This window comes from Anas acuta, chromosome 1, assembly GCF_963932015.1.
Source record: "Anas acuta chromosome 1, bAnaAcu1.1, whole genome shotgun sequence".
Lineage (NCBI taxonomy): Eukaryota > Metazoa > Chordata > Aves > Anseriformes > Anatidae > Anas > Anas acuta.
Window position 1 is genome coordinate 150,189,846 of NC_088979.1, and position 20,627 is coordinate 150,210,472.

The following is a 20,627-nucleotide window of genomic DNA, read 5'->3' on the forward strand; positions in this document are numbered from 1 at the left end:
GAATTCAGCTCTGGTAAGAGGCACCATTTTATTTTGTTTGCTGATTTTCTAAATGACAGTCATTAAGTCAGCTACTGGGAAGGATTCGGTCCTTTCCTTCGTGCCTTTACGCTGCGAATGTTACACAGTTCAGAAGAGAGGTGTCAGGGTGAGACATACCGGCCTGCAACGCGCGTAGAGGTGGATCTATAGGGCAATACTCTAGAAAGCCACGAGAAGCTGGTGGAAGTCGATGAACAGCACGGAAAGCAGATTACACCAAGCAGCAGACGCGTTTATAAGCGGAATGACCTAATCTTATGGAGAGAAACAAGCGATTGAGGAGTGACACGGCCCAGCTAATGCGATAAACCACCAAGCAGCCTCGGAAGAGGCGATTCTGCTGCCTCCCCTGGCTGTTGCGAGACCTCGTTATGCCACGGCCACAGCCAGAACATGAATCCAAACAATACTCCTCTGTTCGGTCCCAAACCCAGCCGTCTCACCCGCTATCTGCCCCAGCAGGGCGGCATATGGCCGGGGCAGGCAGGCGAGGGGAACCATCCTCCTCGCAGCAGCCCGCGGTCGTGCTAGGTTAAGCACAACGTGAAAACACACCTGAGAGCAGCTTCAGCCCCGAAAAAGAGGCTACGTGGACACTGAACAGATGTTACTGCCACAACCCTGCCCCGCTTGTGCCCAACTTTTAGAGCGTCCCCACGTAAGCTGGCGCAATAGCGGCTTACACATGATGGACATCAGGTACCAAACACGCATCAAACTTCTGTTAAAAACCAGACTTTTAACACCAAGATGCACGCCTGGCTGCTCCTGTCAATCCTGCAGCAGGGGAATGCCCGATTATTTATTTTTTTTTTCCACGTATATATATATTTATCGTCTTACTGAGAGGAAATGCCAAGGACTGCTGCAGCCCCTGTCCCTCGAGGCTCTGCTGCTGCCATCCGGCTGCGCTGCCTTTGCAGCGATGAATATTTAAAGAGGGCAATAAATATTTCAGAGCACATTCATCCCGATGAGAAGTCTATTAGAATAAGAGAGGAGACACAAACACGCAGGGCCGCGGCCGCTCCCTGCCCTGCCCCTCCTGCCCCGACCACCTCCCATCCCTCCAGCCCTCGCAGGCACCTGAGCACCTCAAATATTCATGAGCACAGCTCCAGTTACCATCCAAACAGGCAGAAACACCGCAAAAAAGGTAAAAAGGTGCTCTACTTTCCAGCGAGGTGTGCTTTTACCTCTTCTGGGGCCGCTGGCTTTGGGGCGTAGTGATGAGGGAAAGAGAATTTGCTTAAAGCCCCCGCAGAAATGAGGCCACTTCAGAGCAAACCTTGAAAGAGGAACAAAACCAAAACCACCAAACCCAAAAGCTCACTGCCTGGTCGAGCAAGAACCCGTGAAAGCCCATCTTTTTTTCCCCTGCAGCTCCTCTCCTTCATTTAAGCAGTACATGCACGCGGGTGCTCCTCCGTCACTAGCAGCTCTGCTTGGCTCTCCCTGGGATGCTGACAGATGCACAGAACTTGGCCAGCACTGGCATGGAGAAAACTGGCTAGAAAACAGGTTTAGGACATAACAGAAAGTGCTTTCATTTAATCAGCTGTCATTTGCATGCCATTCATGGTAAGGGGGGCGATTTTAACCACCACGGTGCTAAAAGCTTGCTTTTCTTTTTTTCCCCTCTTAATTGCACCTATGAAGGAACTTTTTAAAAAAAAAAAAACTTGAGGGAGGAACAAAAAATTTGCAGTGGATTTTGAAGGAAATCAGACTCCCTTAAGGCACTTGTTCAGGATCATACTTACAAGGCCATAAAATCCACGGCCATGCTCAAAACTGGGCTCTCGTGCCAGCCTCCACCACTTACCTCACCGGACTCAGAGGACATAAAACATCCACTGGTCACACAGGGCAGGGAAACCTTCAGAAAACCCAGGGGTTGGAACCAGGTGGGATTTGAGGTCCTTTCCAACCCAAACCATTCCCTGAGGGTGGTTGGGTCTTACCTACGCAGGGAAGGCCTTGAGAGGTATCAGGAACAAGCTTCCTACTGCAAGCTGCTGGAAGAGGAGCAGCAACACCTCCAAAAAGACACGTTTTATATCAAAAATAGAAAATAGCAATCACAGCAGCCTTGCTCAGACAGGGACACCAATCCTACTGCCCTGCAAGCAGAGAGTGCCAGGATTTTCCATCCCTGCTCCCAACCACCACAACCCTCAACAACATCACTAAGAAGGATCCGCTCAGAAGTCAGGCTCAGCCTGGCCCCAAAAAAAACCACCTTGTGCTTTTTCTATCCTATTAAGAGACCTCCTGCACAGCGCAAGCAGCATATCCTGGAAGACGAGCAATTACCTCACCGAGTCATTTAGCGCAGGAGCCACCATTTTGCAGCAGACATCAAAATAATGAGTGCTCCTCCGCTGACAGAGCAGCTGCCGATTATTCCCGTGATGGGCCCTGTGCCCACCAGCACGCTAATGTGGGGAAAAAAAAAAAAAAAAGGCATCTGATCCCAGGCAAGAAAAGATAAAAAGTTCGTTAGAAGACAAAAGGAAAAGTGTTAGGAAGGAAAACAACACCGAACCTCGTGGCTCCCGCAGACCTCTCATGACTCAGAAAGTAAATGTAAACAGCTGAAGAAGTTAATTTGGATCATATCAGCCCTAATGGCACGCAAATGGCAGAGCAGGCACCCTGGGGAGAGGGAGGGAGGGGTTTGCCAGAGATCGGGTTCCTATCACTGACAGCTGACCGAAAACACCACAAGATTTCAGCTGCCCCTGCCAGTTTTTCCGAATTTCAGAGGTGCGACGTGTGAAATGCATAGCACTGACTGAGGGAGGAAGGAGATCCTGGAGCACGAGCGGTCAAGATGTCGATCCTTCAACGAGCTGAAAGCAAGAAATGCACTGTTTTGAATTGTTTCTTTGAAGATAGAGAAGTTTTGAGATCTTCCAGGGCTAGCCAGGCGCTCAGCAGATCCACTCAAGATCCGCTGAAGAGATCGTACCCAAATACGAGCCCAGGAGGCGCAGCACAGCTCTGCACGTCCATCTAACGCGGGTCTTTCCCACCACCAACTTCTTTTTGCTGAGATTTACGCCAAAGAGCATCTCAGAAAAATCATATAGCAATGCACCAAGCCTCACAGCTAACCTGGAGCCCTAGGAAGGTTTGGAGACCACTGTGCTCCTTTCCAAAATGCACTCTCCTTAGATGGTTCACCTTCCTTTACGCTCCCCCAAGATATTAAGAAATTCCGATTGCTCGGCTCGAGCTGTTCCTCTTCCCTTCCGTGTGACAGACCAAGTCGCTCAGAGTTTCCTACCCACCCTCTGGCCTTCTGGATACTTCTGCTTTCAGCAGAGGACCGGCCGGGAGCCGCATTTCTGCCCGTGTGGTTCCCCACCAGGCACGGACCTTCCCAGGCGAGCTTCAGCCCGCAGCCTCCGGCACAGCTTTCTCCTTCCTTCCCTCTGCACCACGCTCGCTGCAACTCCCGCAGCTCGTTGTCAGAGCTAATTAAGAGCATTGCTAACAGGAAAAAAAAAAAAAAAAAAAGCCTTAAGAAATCACGTTTGAGCCACAAGCCAAGAGGGATGGGAACGTCACCACCTCCGCGCAAAGGGGCTGATTTCAGGAGCCTCTTCGTTTCGGCCAAGTTGCCACCAGGCTGCCTAAAGCTACGAGTTCAGAACGGATAAAAAACACAGCTCGGGGACCCTTAATCTGATTTAACCTGCTCTGTTTAGATTCGTCTCAGTGAATAAGACAAAGCGCACAGAAGTCCCACTTTCTGACGGAGCATCAAGACCTCAGCAGCAATTCTTTTTCCCTACCTTTCTGAAGTTCACGTTACCAGACAAACTCATTCTCGCAATATTTTAACCAACAACAGCTTTAAAGACCTAAAAGACCCTCCAAAAATTACCTCTGAGGATGCGGGTTCACAGCTGGCTTGGATGAGCAAAGTTTCTGCCACCACGAGGGTCGGGCAGTCCCCCAGCATCGTTCCTCAAGGGCAGCGATCTAGCTGGGAACTGACCCTGCCACAACCAAACTACAAAATCTGTGAGCTGAGCGGCCCAGGAGCAGCACCAGCACACGGGAATGGGCTGCAGGGAGCACGGACAGAGCCACTTTTCAGCAAAGTTTTCAGTCAACTTGAGCTAATCCTCAAATTTTCTTTTTTTTTGAATTCCTGAAGATGGGACCCGATGCTGAGCACAGCGCCAAGCACACGTTACTCTTAAAACACCTCTTCCTCAGTCACTTTTACCATACACTCATGCACAATCTCTTCCCCAGGTCCCCGTGAAGGACACCTGGAGCACAGAAGTCTCCCGAGGTCCCACCATAGCCTCCAGTCACAACCCCCACAGCTCCCAGTTCCCTCCACACCAAGCCCTTTAACTCAACACAGGCTCCACCGTGCAGGTCTAAACTAAGCCAGCCCCAGCACCAAAACACAATCCTCCAAACCAACCCGAAGAGGGATTTTCCTAGAAGTACTTTCCCTCCCTTTGGTGATGCTTTGAAACAGCTTCAGCCTGCAAGGAGGTCAGGGGCTGCTCGGGGAATGATTCAGCATACTAATATCCTGCCCAAATTTAACAGCTCCTTCATGCACACAAAGGAAAGCAAGGGCAAAGTTAAAGCAAACTAAGTGTTAAGTATTTGAGCACCAAGCTAACACACCACAATGCCTCGCAGCCCAACCAACAGTTAACAAATTGGCTAATTCACTAATTCCTCCAAATTGCCGTGCTCTGTTCCTCTCTGCCTCCCGATCCAGGCTGGAAGGATCCTTTGCAGGATAACACAGATTTAAAACTCTGCCTATTGAAACGCTCCAGTCCTTTCCCCCGCTGCCCTATTTATCTAAATGACGTTTCCCAGAGCTGGAAGGGACACAGGCTGGAAAACAAAAGCCTTTCTTACTCCCGCTCCCTAATATTGCAAAGCCCCTTGCATGCTGGTCGAGTTTTGATAACCTTCCTTTCTGTGCCACGCTGAACAGTAGAAGAAAAAAAAAAAAAAAAAAAAGAAACAAGGAAAGCTACAAATTAAATGAAGGGTTTCTCCATCCGTCGAGGGTACGTGTGACAAAGGAGGACTAACGCTATCCAAGAAATCAGACCTCCTCTCCGGGGTGTTTTTACGTCTGGCTTTTTCAGGAATTTAAAGCAGATCTTGCTCTGAGGACTGGAGGGAGAAGGGAGCCTCGGTAAGACCCCAAGAGGTGAACGAAGGTCTGTACACCACACAGGTCACCCTCTGATTATCTAAACCTTGGTTAATCAGGAGCGATTATGTGAAAGTCAGACAGCTCGGGGAGCCCAGGACTTACACAGCAGGCAGAAAGCCTGCGCTCCCCAGGACCACAACTGCAGAGCCCGTGAATTTTAAGCAGGGTAACCCAGGAGGACAGTTCAGAGGGTTTTAACCATCCTCGAGCCTCCCAGCCCGAGGGCAGCCTTCAGAGGCAGCTGGATGATTACCCTCGCAATTACTGGGACATTTTTGGTGTCTCCTTGCACCCTCAGATTACAGGCTACTTGGAGCGCAATTCCACTTGGGTATTTAGAGCCCGACTGCTCGGGGAGAGAGTCTCCATTACAGGCAGGGCCAGTCGTGCCACCTATTATTAAGGCTGGCTGATACTTCCCACTCTAAGACCCTGTTTGCAGTTGTTTACCATCCTGGGAAAACATCCGGACCCTTTTATTCATGCTATCTGCATTTTAGTTGGCGGTCGGTGACTTTCTTTGCTGCAGTTAATTTCAGCCACATCAATCCAACCTGAGAAAGAAGCAGGGAGAATGTTTTGTCTTATGATGGGGTGGGGAAAAAAAAAAAAAGAACAAGCCTGCTTGAAAACCCTGCTAGGACTTCATATTTAGCAGAAAAACCTTCATTTCAGCGATCTACACTGAGCAATGATACTGTAAAGGTACCAAAATCTGACTGATGCTAAAACAGAACTATAGAAAACTACATTTTATTAAGTACATTTGCTACCAGAGCTATATTTGAAGGTCCAAGGATAGGGGCACAGCAGTTACCCATCTCGAAGGCAAAAAGTAAAATAACCAAGAAACCAATCTGTGGGTGTAGCAGAGGGAAGGTAATTTGGGACAAGGAGCCTGAAAGCCAAGAGGACGAGGTTACTGGGGGAGAAAGGGATAGATCAGGCAAGTTTGACTGCAACAGGGGCAGAAAAAGGCAGGTGGGAGGAAAGGAGACAGGGACAGCACAAACTACTGGCTGGACATCGTGAGGAGGAGGAGAATATCGGCCTCACCTCAGCCATCCGTTTTGGGTGGATGGGAGAGGTCAGGGAAGGACGGAAGAGAAGGGAAACCGTGCCCGTTGGCAAACGCTCCCCAAACCTAAAAGCGAACCTAACGTTGCAAAAAGTCACCGCTCCTCTGCTGTCAGCAAATACACGAAACCAACTGGCAAACACACGCCGAACACACCAGCTAATTACACACCCAGCGCGAGCGGCAGAGGTCTGTGGGATGCAGCTGGGGTGGGCAGCCCTGCTAGCGATCCTTGCAGAGGTCACCGTGGTGCCACACGGACCGGAGTCGATGGGGATGGGAGGTTTTTTTTTTCTTTCCTTTTTTTGTGGGGAAAAAAAAAATAGCAGGCAATTGTGTGATTAAAGACTATCGTGGAAATACAGAGAAGAAGCAGAGGTCTCCTTCCCGAGCTAAAATATAGAAGTGCCCCAGAACTGAAGGGCATGAGCGTCTTGATACTCTCATATAAATAAATATTGCAAACAAATCACTGCTGAACAGGCCCAGCATTTGTCCTGGTTTCTTTTCCATATTCAAAGCACACTTTTTTATTATTATTTTTGAAAAAGCTTTCCATTCAGCATTCATTGTTCTGGCTTCGGTGAACCCTGCAAGAGGAGCCTACCCACCTCCAGCCTCTGCTGGTCACAGCACAGCCACCCCGAGCAGCCCCACAAAAACCATCCTGCACAGCACGGGATCACTCCTGGCTCTGCCGGAGCAAACCAGAATTTGGTAGGACAGTAACATTTCTCTGCTCAGATTCCAGGGAACACGTCAGATAGGGACAGTAGCTGACTACAACCTTTCAAATCCCATTTGAGCCCATACTGAGGCAAATTAACCACTTCCTCGAGACTCCTCGGAGGGATATCCTTTAGGCAATCCTGGGATTTTGCAGCTAGGAGGCAAACGGGTCAAGCATTTTACCTGAATCTAGCAAGAAGGCCAATAAGACCTGGCCATTTATGAAAATAAAGAATTAAATCCCCTCTCACCCCCGCTCCCCTTTGCACTGGCGTTCATTTTATAGTAAAGGGCCGGTCAATACTAATTAAATGCAGGGGAGCCATCAGAACCGAGCAACTTGCAGCGAAAGACACCGCCGGTATTAAGGGCTCCCCATCCTTCAAAACCTCCAGCTGATAATATTTCTGGTAGCTCACGACAACCCTTTGCACTGATCTGGATAGTTCACAAATTAATAGCTCTTAAAATAGCGCCGGAACGGTATTTTTACATTTATGTGTGTTTTTTTTTTTTTTTTTTCCAGCTGAGGATGACAGCGCGAACCCTGGCATCCTCATTTCTCCCCTCCCGGGTACCTGGGATTCGTTACCTAGTCACCTGCAGGAGAAAGGCACCGGGGAGCAGCGAGGTTATTTCTAGGACAGGGACTTAAGGAAATGGCCCTGCTGTATCGGGTTCCCTTTCACATCGCCATCCTGCCTAGGCAACGGCAAACGCAGCTCCTGCCATCCCGAGGCTGCCCTGAGAGTTTGCTTCTACCCCGAGGAGTCCAAAAGCACTCAGGAAAGGTGGTAAAGAGGGGGAAAAAAAGCACATTTAAGGAAAAAAAATAAAAAAACCACTCACTGGGCTCTGACAGGCCCCATTGATTTTTAAGCCCTTAAGAATAAGCCCTTCTCAGGCAGCAGTTAAATCCCTGGGTATCATAACAAGTTACAGACACAATCCATAGGCCCACATCAAACAAACATGTCCTTACATCAGGGCAAGCGAGCTGCAGATCCATCCTTCAATCTCCGGGGGAGATTCTCCTGGAAAAGGGCCTGGCCAGGACTCCTCTCACACAAACCTCTGCTGCTGACATGGTGCCCGCAGCCCTAAAACGAGGTCCTACGACAAACAGCAGAAGGGAAGCAAGAACTAGGGGATACACACAGAGGCAGAAAAGTCAAGTAACGCGTCAGCGAGCACCACTTTCGGAGCGGCAAAGAAAGGGAAAAAAAAAAAAAAAAAAAAAATAGAGCACGAGGCCGTGGATGGAGAACAGAGCAATCCCCCTCAGACAGCTCATGCAAGTTTGCAGGGTGACACCAAACCACAGAGCAAACAGCGAGGACGCCTGGCCAAAAGGAAAAGGGAGCTGCAATCCTCGAAGCAAGGGAAGGGGACGGGGAGTCGTGGTAGCTCCGGAGAGAATCCCTCAATGCGCCAAAAGAAAAAAAAAAAAGAAAAAGCTTTAATTTTGGGGAGGGGATGGTAGGGGGAAGGTGGAGGAGATCCTGGAGCACCCAGGGGAGGTGGAAGAGATCCTAAAGCAGACCTACGGGATGGGAGGAGGAGGCTGTCCTGGCACTCGGGCTCGCTTGCAGACAGTTCAGACAAAGGAGGACGCTCTGCTACAGCGGGATGTGTCGTACGGCTTCAGCTAGCACAAGGTAGCCGCCGTGACGGGGCTCCCCCTCTCCTGTCCCCGCATATCCCCAAATACACAGCCCCCCCTCCAGGTCCCAGCTGGGGGGCAGACAAAAATCCATTACTGTCACCGCGTATGAAGGGAGATAAGGGAAGGGAACGAGGCTGGGGAAAGAAACAGAGACAGGGAGGCCTTTAATGAGTCAGCCACTGCTCTGATTTAAATAAGATCTCCATTTAAGGAGCTCTGCATGTTGTTTTTTTTTGTAATTTGCTTTTTGTTTTATTTTTTTAAAGCATTGCCCGAGCGAGCGGCAACTTTGGGCTGCACACGGTCGCCTCCCGGCCGCACACTGGCCCTGGCAGGGAAAGGGTTATGGAAGGGGGGAAGGGGAAGGGAAGAAAACCTCTGGAAAAAATGAGGCCGCTCGCTGGTTCGTTTTAACAAGGACATAAATTAGTCTCCAAGCCACAAACGCCATCACCTCCCCGAGCCCCGGGCAGAGCGTAGCGAGGCAAACACGTGCCAAGATAAACGGTGCTGGCTGCAGCCGCCGGGGGTGCCGGGGGGCCGAGAGGGGGCAGGCTGGCAGGCAGGATGGTGCCGCAAAATGGAGCCCGGTGAGCCCAGGGCCGCACAAAAGGGGACCTTCAGATGCTCCTGCCTACACCCGCATCCAAAGGAGCGAAGGGAGAGGGAGAGGGGGAAAGCGGGGTGCCTGAAACGAGCGGCTCTCCGTGGTCTGGCTTTCATTACCGCCAGCAGCCCTTCCTCCTCCTCCTCCTCTTCCCGTCTTGGAAGAAGGCCGGCGAGCAGGCAGCAGCCCAGGTGAAAGGCTCCATCGGGCAGGCAGGCACGGCAGCAGGGAGGGGAGCAGACAATGGCGGGGTGATTCATTACAAAGGCACACGCACAGCCACACACGGGCACGCACGCAGGCTCCAGCGCCGCTGCTGCTGCTGCTGCTGCCGGCTGCCACATGGGCTGGCGGGACTCCTTAAGGAGGCAGCGGCTCCCTTCCCACTCTGCGAGATGCTCGACACCTTCCCCCCTTCTCCCAGCCCTGATGGGAAACAGATTCGGGAGGAAAACGCCAGCAAGGCACTGGGCTGTCCAAGAAAGGGAGGGCTTTGTGCTCCACGCAAGCCAGCAAGCTCCCCGCGCCGAGAGAAAGCCTTTTACCGTATAATTCCCATCCACCCAAGACTTTTCTCTTTTATCTGCAATTAGCACATGATGTACCGGGCCCCGCTGAACGCTCGTCTTCCCTGATTTAGGATTAAGGGGGATCAGAGCAGGGTACTTGCTGGTAATGAAGCTGAGCTCTAGCTCTCATTAGCAATTTTGGTTTCCTATTTTCAAGCACATTTCCCCCTTCCAGCACCTCCCGCCTCTCCCCATCGCTATTTCTGGTCTTCCCCCCATCTATTTTGGTTCACCAGCCCTCAGGTCTATAGGGCAGCTAGCCTCCCAGGTTCCCAAAGACAACGGGCGAGCTCACTCCCTAAAATACCACAGAACTCAGCCAAGGCAGACAACGACATCCAGAGCTCGAAGCAAACCGAGCAAGATCCTGCCGACAGCACCTCGCTCCGTTCGGTTCAGCGGTGCTGAACCCTTTCAGCAGCAATTACCAGCTGAAGATACCAGCAATGTCTACTGCCCATACACGAAACGGAGCCCTGGTGAAGCAGGTCTGCAGGCGCTGAGCGAGGCCAGGGCACTGCCCCCAGCAGCACTGCGGAGTGGGGGCACGGTGCCGGCCGTGCCTCTCTCCCCGGAGGCCCCCAGCGAGAAGCAGCGCTGCGGCGGAGCTCACCATCACCATCCTCCTCATCTCCCACTATGGGGCCACCAGCCGCTCACCCCAAAACCCTGAGCCGAGGGCAAGCTGAGCTCTCCTCCCCTACTGCTCTACTTGAAGCTGCAACATCAGCACGCGAATACGCAGCGCAAACCCCAAAAACCTACCCTGGGCAGCACACGCTTTTAAGGCACTTATAATTCAAGGTCAAGCAACGCTAACAACGCGTGCTCCTACGAGGGTATCCCCAACCTTTACGTGAGCTTGTGCCCTCCTGTGTCTCACCCAGCGCCCCAGCAGCTGGGCATCCCGTCCTCCCCGGCTCTACACGGCCCCAAAGCAGCTCGTGCTTTGGGGTGCTGGGTCTTGGGGACACACCAGCTACGCACCCCCTGCGTGCTGAGGGCTCGGGCTCCCTTCTGCAGCGCACAGGCAGGGATTATGCGCAGAGAGGTGGTGGCGGGGAGCTTCCAGCACGCACACGAAGCTGCGTGGAGGAACTCCGAAACGTGCACGCGCCCGGCCGCAGCTCGGGGGCATCCACCTCCGTCCACCCGGGCGCATCCCCAGCAAGGCAGCGCCAGATAAATGGACCCCGCCTGCAAAGCCCCGGCTTTTCGAGCATCACTCACGGCACTAAATATAGGTACCGAGCGCCTCGGGAGGTTTCCGCAGAGCTCTTCTGTCTCCAAACGGAAAGCCTTGGGCCGGGCGAAAAGGAACGGGGTAATGGAAGGGACTAAATAGCAGGAGCAGAAGGTGGGGCTTGGGAGCAGGGGAAGACACCTCGCGGTGGACAGGGAGCTTATTTTTCAGGAGCTGACAAGTCGATGCGGGATGAGGGACGGCAAGGGTCAAAGCGGGTGTCGCTTCTGGCAGCAGCGGGACATGCAGCACCTCGGCGCGGGCAGGCGAGGGAAGCCAAGGCTGGTGTGCGGGCATCCCTTGGAGAAACGATGCAAAGCTCCGCAGAAGGGGAAGGATTGGGGTGGGGGTGGGGGGGGAGGGAAGAGCTTGGATCAACCCAGATTTGAAGAAAAGTTCCCTCCGAGAGCCTTGGGAATAGCCCCCCGAAAGGCTCGCCGCTCCGCAAGGCACTGCGGGGCGTTATATAATGCCTGGCTCCCAAGGCTCCCAGCTCGCCGATGCCGCTTTCCCTCCTCCTCCCTTGCAGATACCAAACCCCACCGAGGCAAAGAACCCCCCAAAAACCGTGCAGAGACCTCAAAAAACCCACCGCTACCCTCCCCAAACCCTGACCCGGGGGAAGGGGGGGGGCTCACCACCGGCTCTGCCAGCCCCCCGCTTACCTTTGTGCGGGGCCGGGGCCGGGGCCGGGCAGCCCGGTTTGGGAAGGGGCCGCCCGCTGCCCTGCTCTCCCTAGAGGGCACTGCGAGCCCCCAGCCTTCCCTCCGGGCTCCTCCCGGCCCAGGTGAGCGGTACCGAGCCGGGGGGAGGCTGTGGGGTGGTCCCGGTCCCGGCTCGGCTCGGTCCCCCCCCCCCGCCTCCTTCCCGGCCCCAAAGCTCCGGAGCTTCCCCCGCGCAGACAAAGCAGCCTTACCTGAGTTACCATTTTCTTTTTCTCCATAAACCAAAATGGGGGAAAGCCCGGCCGCGGGGAGGTGGGGGAAAAAAAAAATAATAAAATAATAAAAAATAAAATAATCAAATAGCGACGATTTATAAAAAAAATAAAAAAAAAATGGGGGGGAAAAAAAAAAAAAAGAAAAAACCACCCGCGGCTCCGAGGAGGCGGGTGCCTGCGCTGCGCTGCCTCGCCGGCGCGGTGCCCCCCGAGCCCTTAATTATTATTTTTTTATTTTTTTTATTATTATTTTTTTTAATATATATATATTTTTTTCCTCCCTTTCTTCTCCTCCTCCCGTGTTCCTCCCTTTCTTCCCCCTTCCTCCCGCCGCCCCCCCCCGGCTCGGCCAGATGGCTGCGGGAAGCGCCGCCCCGCCCGGCCGCGGTAATTAATGCGAGCCGGGACCGCCCCCCCCCCCCCCCCTCACCTCCCCCTTCCCTTAGCCCGCCCCGCCCGGCTCGGCTCAAAAAAAAAAAGGAAAAAAAGAAAAAAAAAAAACCTCCCCCCACCCCAAAAAGCGGTGCCCCCCCCCCCGGCCGGGCTCCGGCTGCCACAAAGGGGAGCGGGCGGCACGGTCCGAGCCCTCACCCGGAAGCACTACAGCGCCTGGAGCCGCGGCTCCCTCATAATAGAGAGGGAAAAGGGCCGGGAGATTTCCCCGCTTGGTGTTTTTTTTGCCTCAAAATGTAAATAGGGGGGTGGCCGAGCGGCGCTGGAGCTGGGAAAATGGCCGGCAGCGCTGCTGGGCGCAGCGGGCGTCGTGCCCACGAAGCCCACCTCAGGCTGTGGGGGCTCTGACACGAGGAGGAGAGCGGCCCCTCTGACACCTCTTTTTGGCACCTGGTAACCCAGAGACCCGCCAGGTTTTGTGGCAGAGGAGCCAAGTGACACCACAACATCCCCATGCGCTCTCCTTTGCGTTGCCCCCAAACCCTCAGCTATGATTTCCACTAAAAAAACACCACAGGTATCGCACCAAGCAGCCTACGCTGGCCCCCAATGCTCCCCAATTTCACTGCAAACTTAGATCTGACCCTCCCGTCTCCACCAATTCACCCAGAGCTCGTTGCTCCTTCCACGTGAGAAGCCCAAGACCAAAGCCCCAGCGAGCCATGATGTCCCAACAGAGCAGAGCCCACATTTTCCCCCGTTAGGGCATCCTCTCCGCTAACCCGCTCCTTATGACACTACACAGGTCTGCCGGCGGTATTGCACAAGCAGGGAAAGAATTGGGTTTATTTTTCTTTTTCCCCTATTACAAACCTGCGATTCTGGAGCACGATTCTGGGTCAAGTGTGAGCTCCGTTTCAAAGCGGCAGAAAACACGGTGACCTCCTTATACCTTTGCCACGGCAAAGCACCAGGCTGGAGCTACGTGCATCTCATTCACCAGACCTCTGCAAATCACTCAGCGTAATTCAGCTTAAGTTAATGGAGATTAACTGTTGCATTCACCCAGTCTTTACGGCATATGGTGGCGATTTCTTGTCCCTGATCAAAGGGCATAGTGCAGACCTTTAGGGTAGAGAAATGGCCTGCCATACTCATCCCACCGCTGCTCCCCCAGTGTTATTTTCTAACCCACTCTGGCCTTCACCTCAGGAACCTCTAGGAATACTGGCCGCCACCAAGGAGCCCTCTAAGGGAAGAGAGGAAGGTGTCAGCACCTACCCATCTGCACCACCCCGCTGCTACAACTGCTTTGCTCACGTGCCAGAAGAGTGGGAATTCCCATTGGTATGATCTGCTGGTCTCCCTCTTTCACCGTGTACGGAGGAAGCATCTCCTCCCTTTTGCTTGGAATTCACCCACCTTTGCTCCTGCTTAGCCAAAGAAGCCCCCCAGTTTCTAATGGATGCGCTCAGGCAACAAGAAACACGGGTCTGCAAGAGCTCTGGTCGCCCTGAACACATCTGACATGAACACCCAATACCAATGTTAAAAAGTTTCAAGAATACCATGGAGAACAAGACCAGACTTGATAGCACACCTCGTCTTGGGCTCCACCGGAGCCAACAAAGCAACACCTGATGATGAACGAGACCGATAAAATTAACTGGCTGATCTGCACGACTCACCTTTCCCCCTGGGGGCTGGGGGAATTGTCCGACGGTCAAGTGAAATAAGCTTGGTGTGCCTCCACCTAGTGTCACCTGTGTGCCCGTCACGGAACCACCACGCAGTTTAGCATCATGGCTTGCCACCCTTCACCCAGGAGAGCCCAAGCCCCAAACTGCAGAGCAGGCTGCTGAACGCGACAGGGACGCAGAGGCAGAGCCGAGCATGGGAAGCCTGAGGAACACAGCTCAGAGCCATGAGATCATCCCTTCCTACTGACTGCGTTTGATCAAAAAGCGACACATTCAGAACAGATCTAGATGCCAGGACTTGGGAGTTGCCATGATTTTTTGTGCATCACAGGCACAAATGCAGTGAAACTTCCTTCCTGTGCTGTGGAAGCAGCATTAGGAAGTAAATCAGGGAGAATTAACCTCGTCTGCCTCCGCAGAGCCAGGGCAGACCTCATCATCCTCACCAAGCCAGGTGAGGCTTGTTGCTCACACCTGAGCACTTCAGCACCTCCGCTACATTCTCTTCTGTGCTCACCCAGACACGCTTGATGGTGTTTGTTAGTTCTTGTCATTCATACCCTACTGGAAAACAAGCTGGAGAAGGCTTCTCAAGCAGCAGGTGATGGGGCAAGGCCGCTGAAATCACATTGGTGAAAGCACAAATGAAGAACTAACCCGCAGTTGGATTAAGTCTACACTTCCACTTCCAAATGCTTGGGTTAGTTCAATGCTCGTAAGGCTGGTAGAAATGGGAAGAGAAGAGAAAGCCACAAACACTCGGCTTTAAGCGAGTTTCAGGACTTTTTCTTTCGCCATGCCTCTAATTCCCCTGTGCTGCTAGGGCAGAAAGAAAGGCCAGCCTTCGATTTTAACATCCCATTACCTGCATTTCTGTGCTGGCTCAAGTTGAGATGGAGCAAACCTGCCAGCTGGATCAAGGCCAGAAGGAGGAAAAAAAAAAAAAAAAAAAAAAAAAAGGTTCAAGTGCAAAGAACCAATTTATCAGGAACAAATCTTAACAACCAAAAGACACACTTCTGGTGGTGGAGTCTATTCATGTACGTAATCAAAAACCTGGTACAAGGTAACCTAACAAAATACTCTTTAGTGGCTATCTGAAGCATCTCAGGGTAGATAATCCTCAACTGTTAAGTCTGCCTTTCACGTTTTCTGGATGAATTTGGTGCCTCTGAGGACAAGGAATGCTGACACTGAATAGTCAAGGATTGCGCAGAGAACATCATCTTTCACTTGGCTCCGAAAGTATTTGAGCCTGACCCAGAGCCCCTGGCTTCTCCAAGGCCACACGACAGGCCAGGAAAGCTCACGTGTGCTCCAAATATAGCCCCCTCCCCAGCCAGGGCTGCAACGCGCCCTGCCTTAGGCAAAGCCCTGCTCCGAAACCCACCCTTGCCCGTCGCCCTACTGGATCTCCAAGAGCAAAAAAGGTGACGGGGGAGACTTTTAGGGGCGTTGTGGCCGGTTTCAGAGGAGGGAGGAGGAAAACGGGTGACGGGGTGGCTCGCCACCCCTGAGGGACAAGCCGCAGTCACACGAGTCACATGCCCCGGGCAAAGCAGCAAGGCACTCGACAACACAGCAGTTTGCAGAGCGCGGCATTGCTGTCAACTCAACCCCCCTAAAAAAATAATAAATAAATAAATTAAAAAATAAAAAGCCAGAAATGCAAACGCACACGGGTCTCAAACAAGGCAGTCCGGGGAGTTAAAGCGTCAGACAGGGCCACTCGCATGCGGGGAGGCTCAAAGCCCTCGGCGGAGCCTCTGGGGAGCCCAGGCCTGGCACACGCCGAGCGTGGGGGCAGCGGTGTCCTACGGGACCAGCACCCAGGGCTCCAGCCCGCCCGAAGCAAACAGCACGCCTCTGTCGAGTCGCCGCTCTCCTCTCGCTTACCTGGACGACTGGGTATTGATAATCCATACAATACACACCATACATAGCCAAAGATCCTCCAGGTAGAGGCCAAGAGGACGCAGGAGCGGAGGCTTCAGACCCGAGCCTCCGTCTTTCAGCCTGGTGGGAAGGACTCTGGCAGCCCTGCGCAGTGCTTGGCTCAGGCCTCTGGGGCCACTCAGGTTGACACTGGCTCAGCTGAAAATAAAAAGGAGCTGCCTGGCTCGGCTCGGCTCAGCCCCTCTCTTCTGGGATCCGGCGAGGCAGCGCTCGACCATACGCAGCGGAGGCTCCTAAAATTAGAAATCCCGTCCGGAGAGCGGCCCTAGGAGCCTCGAGCGCCGAGCGGGGCCGGCAGGATCCTCGCCGCAGCCGCCGGGGATGGGAGGAAGCAAACAGCATTTCGGATCTGAAGGGAGCATATGTTCCGGGCTCTAGGTGCGTCAGAGGGAACGCTCCCAATCCAGGACAGCGAAAAACATATGGGACCGCTCCTCCCCCACCCCCGTACCCTTTCTTGCCGTCCTAGGCAGGGACAGGTGCTGGGATTAGCGTCGCAAAAAACCCTTTGGTGCTGTGGAGAGGGGAGGGGGGTGGGGGGGTGAGGCAGGCAGCCACGTCGATGCCTCGAGCCGAAGGGATCTCTTTCGGGACGGGGTATGCGGCCGTATCGGCTGACGCCTCGCCCTCCCTGCTGCCGGGGGGGAGCCGGGCCTGGGGACCCCCAGGTCGCCCGCTCTCAGCTGTCCCACAGCACCCGGGGGGGGATTAATGCTGCCCCCAAGGCCGGGGGGCTGTAGGGTGAGGGGGGCAGAGCCAGTTGTTCTCCCCCTTTTGGGAAGCGCCCCCCTCCCCGGCACTTTCTCCTCTGTCCCAGGCGCGTTCCCAGGGAGGGATAACCGACGGGGACAGATGCCGAGCTGCTCTGACACGGGGCGGAGGGTTCACCCGGCCCGGCCCCGCGTGCCAGACGTGTTCCCGAAAGCCGAGAGCCCACGGGTGATTCTTAGAAGACAAAACACGGCCGGGGGGCGACCGCCCGCGGCAAGGCGCGTGGGCTCGCAGACCCCCGGGCACACGAAATGCCAGCCTCCAGAGGGACAGGCCTGCCACAGCCTCGCTCTGGGGGTTCAAAAGTGAGATTGCTACGGTGATCCAAACCAAGGCAGGCTACCCAAATCCCCCCGACTGCTTCAAACGTATCTTGGGAGGGGGATCATTGCTTTGTGTCCTCTTCTTTGAACATTTCTGATCTTTAGTTTCCACATAGCGCAGCTGGGCGCTGCTAACCCGCTCTGGGGTGGGCGGCTGGAGCCATTCCTGTATGATGGACCAGCATCACCACAAGAAAGCCATTTTCCCTTTTCCTCTTCTTTGCCCCTCATGTTTTCCTGCGGCACCTCCATTTTCCTTCAGACACCACAATAATAAAAAAAAAAAAAAAGAACCGACAACTATCAGCTTTGCATTTGGCACGCAGATTAGGTCCCTTCAAAAAGAACCGAGTTAACTTTTTCATTCTCCCCCAAAGGTTAAATGCATGGATCATGTCCCTAGCACCCTTTCCTTGGTAATCCACGATTCAGGGAAGGGGAACCCACAGCCCATGACCTATCCACAGGGCAGGTCAGCTCTTGGCTTCTCCCCTACTCCGACCGCCCCTTCTGGCCGAGCTGCCTCGGAAAAGGACAGCGAGGAGCCGGGTGAGCAGCTGCCACCCACTCTCATCATCTTTCCTAGGGCCACTCCTGCCTTACAAAAGGAGCCCGGCCAATTTGGGGAGTATAAAGCGTGCCATTTTCTGCTCCTTAAACGCGAGCAGCAAAAAACGTTTCTATAGCCATTGTTTCTGCGTGAAGATTTGCGCAGACAACAGAGAAGCTAATTGCCCATAAATGGGAAAGCAGCTATGTCTCTAAACCTCTTTGCCACAGAAAAAAAAAAAAAAAAAAAGGATGATTCCCAAAATAAACTTCCATCTTCTTCTGCCTTCGTCCAGTTGACTTCACCCCAGACTCAGCCCAGCTTTCTGGAGCTCGCACCGTGCCTCTTCCTCACCTCCAGAAGATTGCGTGGCTTCCCCTCCTCGCCCTCCCCGCAAGCCCCGCCGTAGGGCACAGATTGTATCTGGTTTCCTCCGAGCAGACAACAATGCTTATTTATTTATTTTTCCCCTTTCTGCAACTGCACGTTCAATAGGTGTCTGCCCTTCATTCTTCTGCATAGCTCGTTATTATGCACTCGGGCAATTTAGTATCTCCAATAACATCTGTTTATGAAAAGGCATTAATTTATAAAAACCTGAAGTCTTTTCCACTGCTTGTTTTTTGCTACTTCATATTACCGCCCCAGGTTTTAAAACCAAATCCCTAACTAAGTTAAAAACCTTACATTTATTTCACAATCCGATTTTTTGTTGTTTTCCACCAGGCCTCCGGGGAATAGAGCATTTCCAAATCCTCGTGCAGATATCGTACTATCTATAAATAACTGTCAAACGGGCAAAACAAAACAAGGAGGGGGAGCGGGGAGGATCACCCAACCTCTCCCTTGCTTTAGCTATAGCGGATAGATCCGGATAGAGCCGTGATGTTTTCAAGTTGTTGATGCAGATTGAAGTGCTTTGCCTTAAACTTTGCCTTGGGATACCCGGGTGACGCTTCAGTAAGGAAGCATCACACCTCCTGTGCCCCACGGAAAGTTTAATTACACAAACTACTTGTAAAGTTGCGTGTGCCAGGATGGACACAGCAGGACTCGCCGTACTTTATTGACCAGTAATCAACGCCTGAGTTGTCTACGGTGAAAATTCACTGCTACAGGAGCTGTCTGTAGTGGCAGGTCTACGACTGCACGTTGACTTGCAAGGAATATTAGTCCAATACATGAAGGCTGCGCTCCATAATTGTATTTGGAGATAAATGCCCGACTACATTACCATATAACCTGCTCTGCACACGCATTTCCAGTAACACAAGTTGGGTAACTGCTATAAAACCATAGCCGTGTTCCTGCAAATGCTCACACATACAAGGAATTTTAAAATTACAGCAATATGAAGTCTTGATCTGATTCCTTGTGTCGGAAAGTCTCTTCAACTGCTGTCGTACAAGGCAATCTGATCTTTTCAGAACTTTTACCTTAGGACCGGGTCCTGCAGCTACGCTCCCCTGGCCTGCTCTAGAACAGCGCCCGCCAGCAGCTGGGAGCTCTGCACATCTCCAGCTTCCTGAGCAATTTCTGCTTGTTCTTTGTTCTTGTGCCAGTGCTGTCCTCTGGCTTAAAGGTTTCTTCTCGTTCCCTAACAATTAACCTCCCTGATGTAGGCCCCCTCTACCCACTTAAACAAGCAGCTGTTCCAGTCTTTTCTCACGACAGGCTTCCTAGTCCCCAGTCTCCAGAAGCCTTCTTCCACCTGATCTAGCCTGTGTTCCTCTTTTCTAAATAAAATGAAAAATAGAATTTAAATACACATATAGCAGCCAGAACAAGATGGTTGCTCCCAATCCATTTCCCAGTTCCAGCACTAAACCACATCTTCTCCAGCCTCATTTGCACCTTCCTCTGCAGCATCACATCAGATGCTGTAGGACCTGTGCTACAGCAAGACGTGCCAACCTGTTAAGAAAAATGCACGTTGGCGAGAAAAGGAAAAGATAAAATTGTTGAAGACAGGCTGACCTGACACAATGCTATTCTGATGAATTTGCGTTGCGTTTTATCCCCTTTTTCATTTGCATCCGAGCCTTTAATTGCTGTTTTCATCTCAGATTTTGCACCCAACGGAGGCTGGCCCAACAGGTCTGCACTTAGGTCATGCCCCATCATGACGCTATGATGCTTGACGCAAGGGCTATGACGCTTCCAGTTCTCCGAGCAAATGATACCACTCCTGATCTGATAGATTTATCAGAAGTTGCATTAGATCTGCGGTTTCATGAGGCAGTTCTCCTGCTTTCAGAAACAGAAACATCATTCCCCAGGCAACCTGCTTCCCAGCCCAGCCTGCACACACTGTGGTCTTTGAAACGTCTAACTTGGTTGCTTCCACAGTAATTTCATGCCTGTTACCATCCTGCCTTCATGCCCATGATCAAATCCACTTACAACAAGGATTTGTTCAATTCTGCCACCACAACAGGAGCATCCTCATCAACTATCCTATCCCCAGCACTCCGTGGCCCCACATCCTTCCCTCTCTGCAATAGGATTCTGAGAAGCTGTCACCCATTTTCATAGTAACATTTGCAAGGTTTAACTCAGCCTGATTTTTGCCAGTTCCCCCCTTTTATCCCCACGTTTCCTGACCTTAAAGGCACAGCAATCTCTGCTGATGCCTTATTCTACCCCTTGGAGATTCTCTTTTTGCACCTAGCATCCTTTATGAGGTGATTATGCCTCTACTTAGGATGATGTTTTTCCTTCCAAGCTTTTTCCCTTTCACTTCCATCATCAGGAATCTGCACCCGAAGCATCTCTGTCAATCCAAAAAAAAAAAAAAGGAAAGAAAAAACCCACCATGCACACCCCAGCGTCCGAGTTTTCAATCCAG

At 52.4% G+C, this 20,627-nt stretch overlaps 1 protein-coding gene across 34 annotated transcripts in view; it reads right to left on the bottom strand.

Moving 5' to 3' along the window:
* RBFOX2 (RNA binding fox-1 homolog 2) overlaps positions 1 to 20,627 on the bottom strand; it is a 157,110-nt gene that overhangs the window by 68,012 nt on the left and 68,471 nt on the right. Inside the window, exons 1-2 of one of the 34 annotated variants that reach the window (XM_068665236.1) lie at positions 16,076 to 16,447; positions 8,044 to 8,174 (exon numbers count right to left, since the gene is read on the bottom strand). The exons of 29 other annotated variants lie outside the window; for them this stretch is intronic. In XM_068665236.1, coding sequence (XP_068521337.1) covers positions 8,044 to 8,070 — 27 coding nt within the window. In that variant the 5' untranslated portion in view covers positions 8,071 to 8,174; positions 16,076 to 16,447. Of the gene's footprint in view, positions 1 to 8,043; positions 8,175 to 11,151; positions 11,739 to 12,062; positions 12,417 to 16,075; positions 16,448 to 20,627 lie in introns of those variants that run through there. 4 more of the 34 variants (XM_068665246.1, XM_068665197.1, XM_068665227.1 and 1 more) reach the window with 4 other exon arrangements.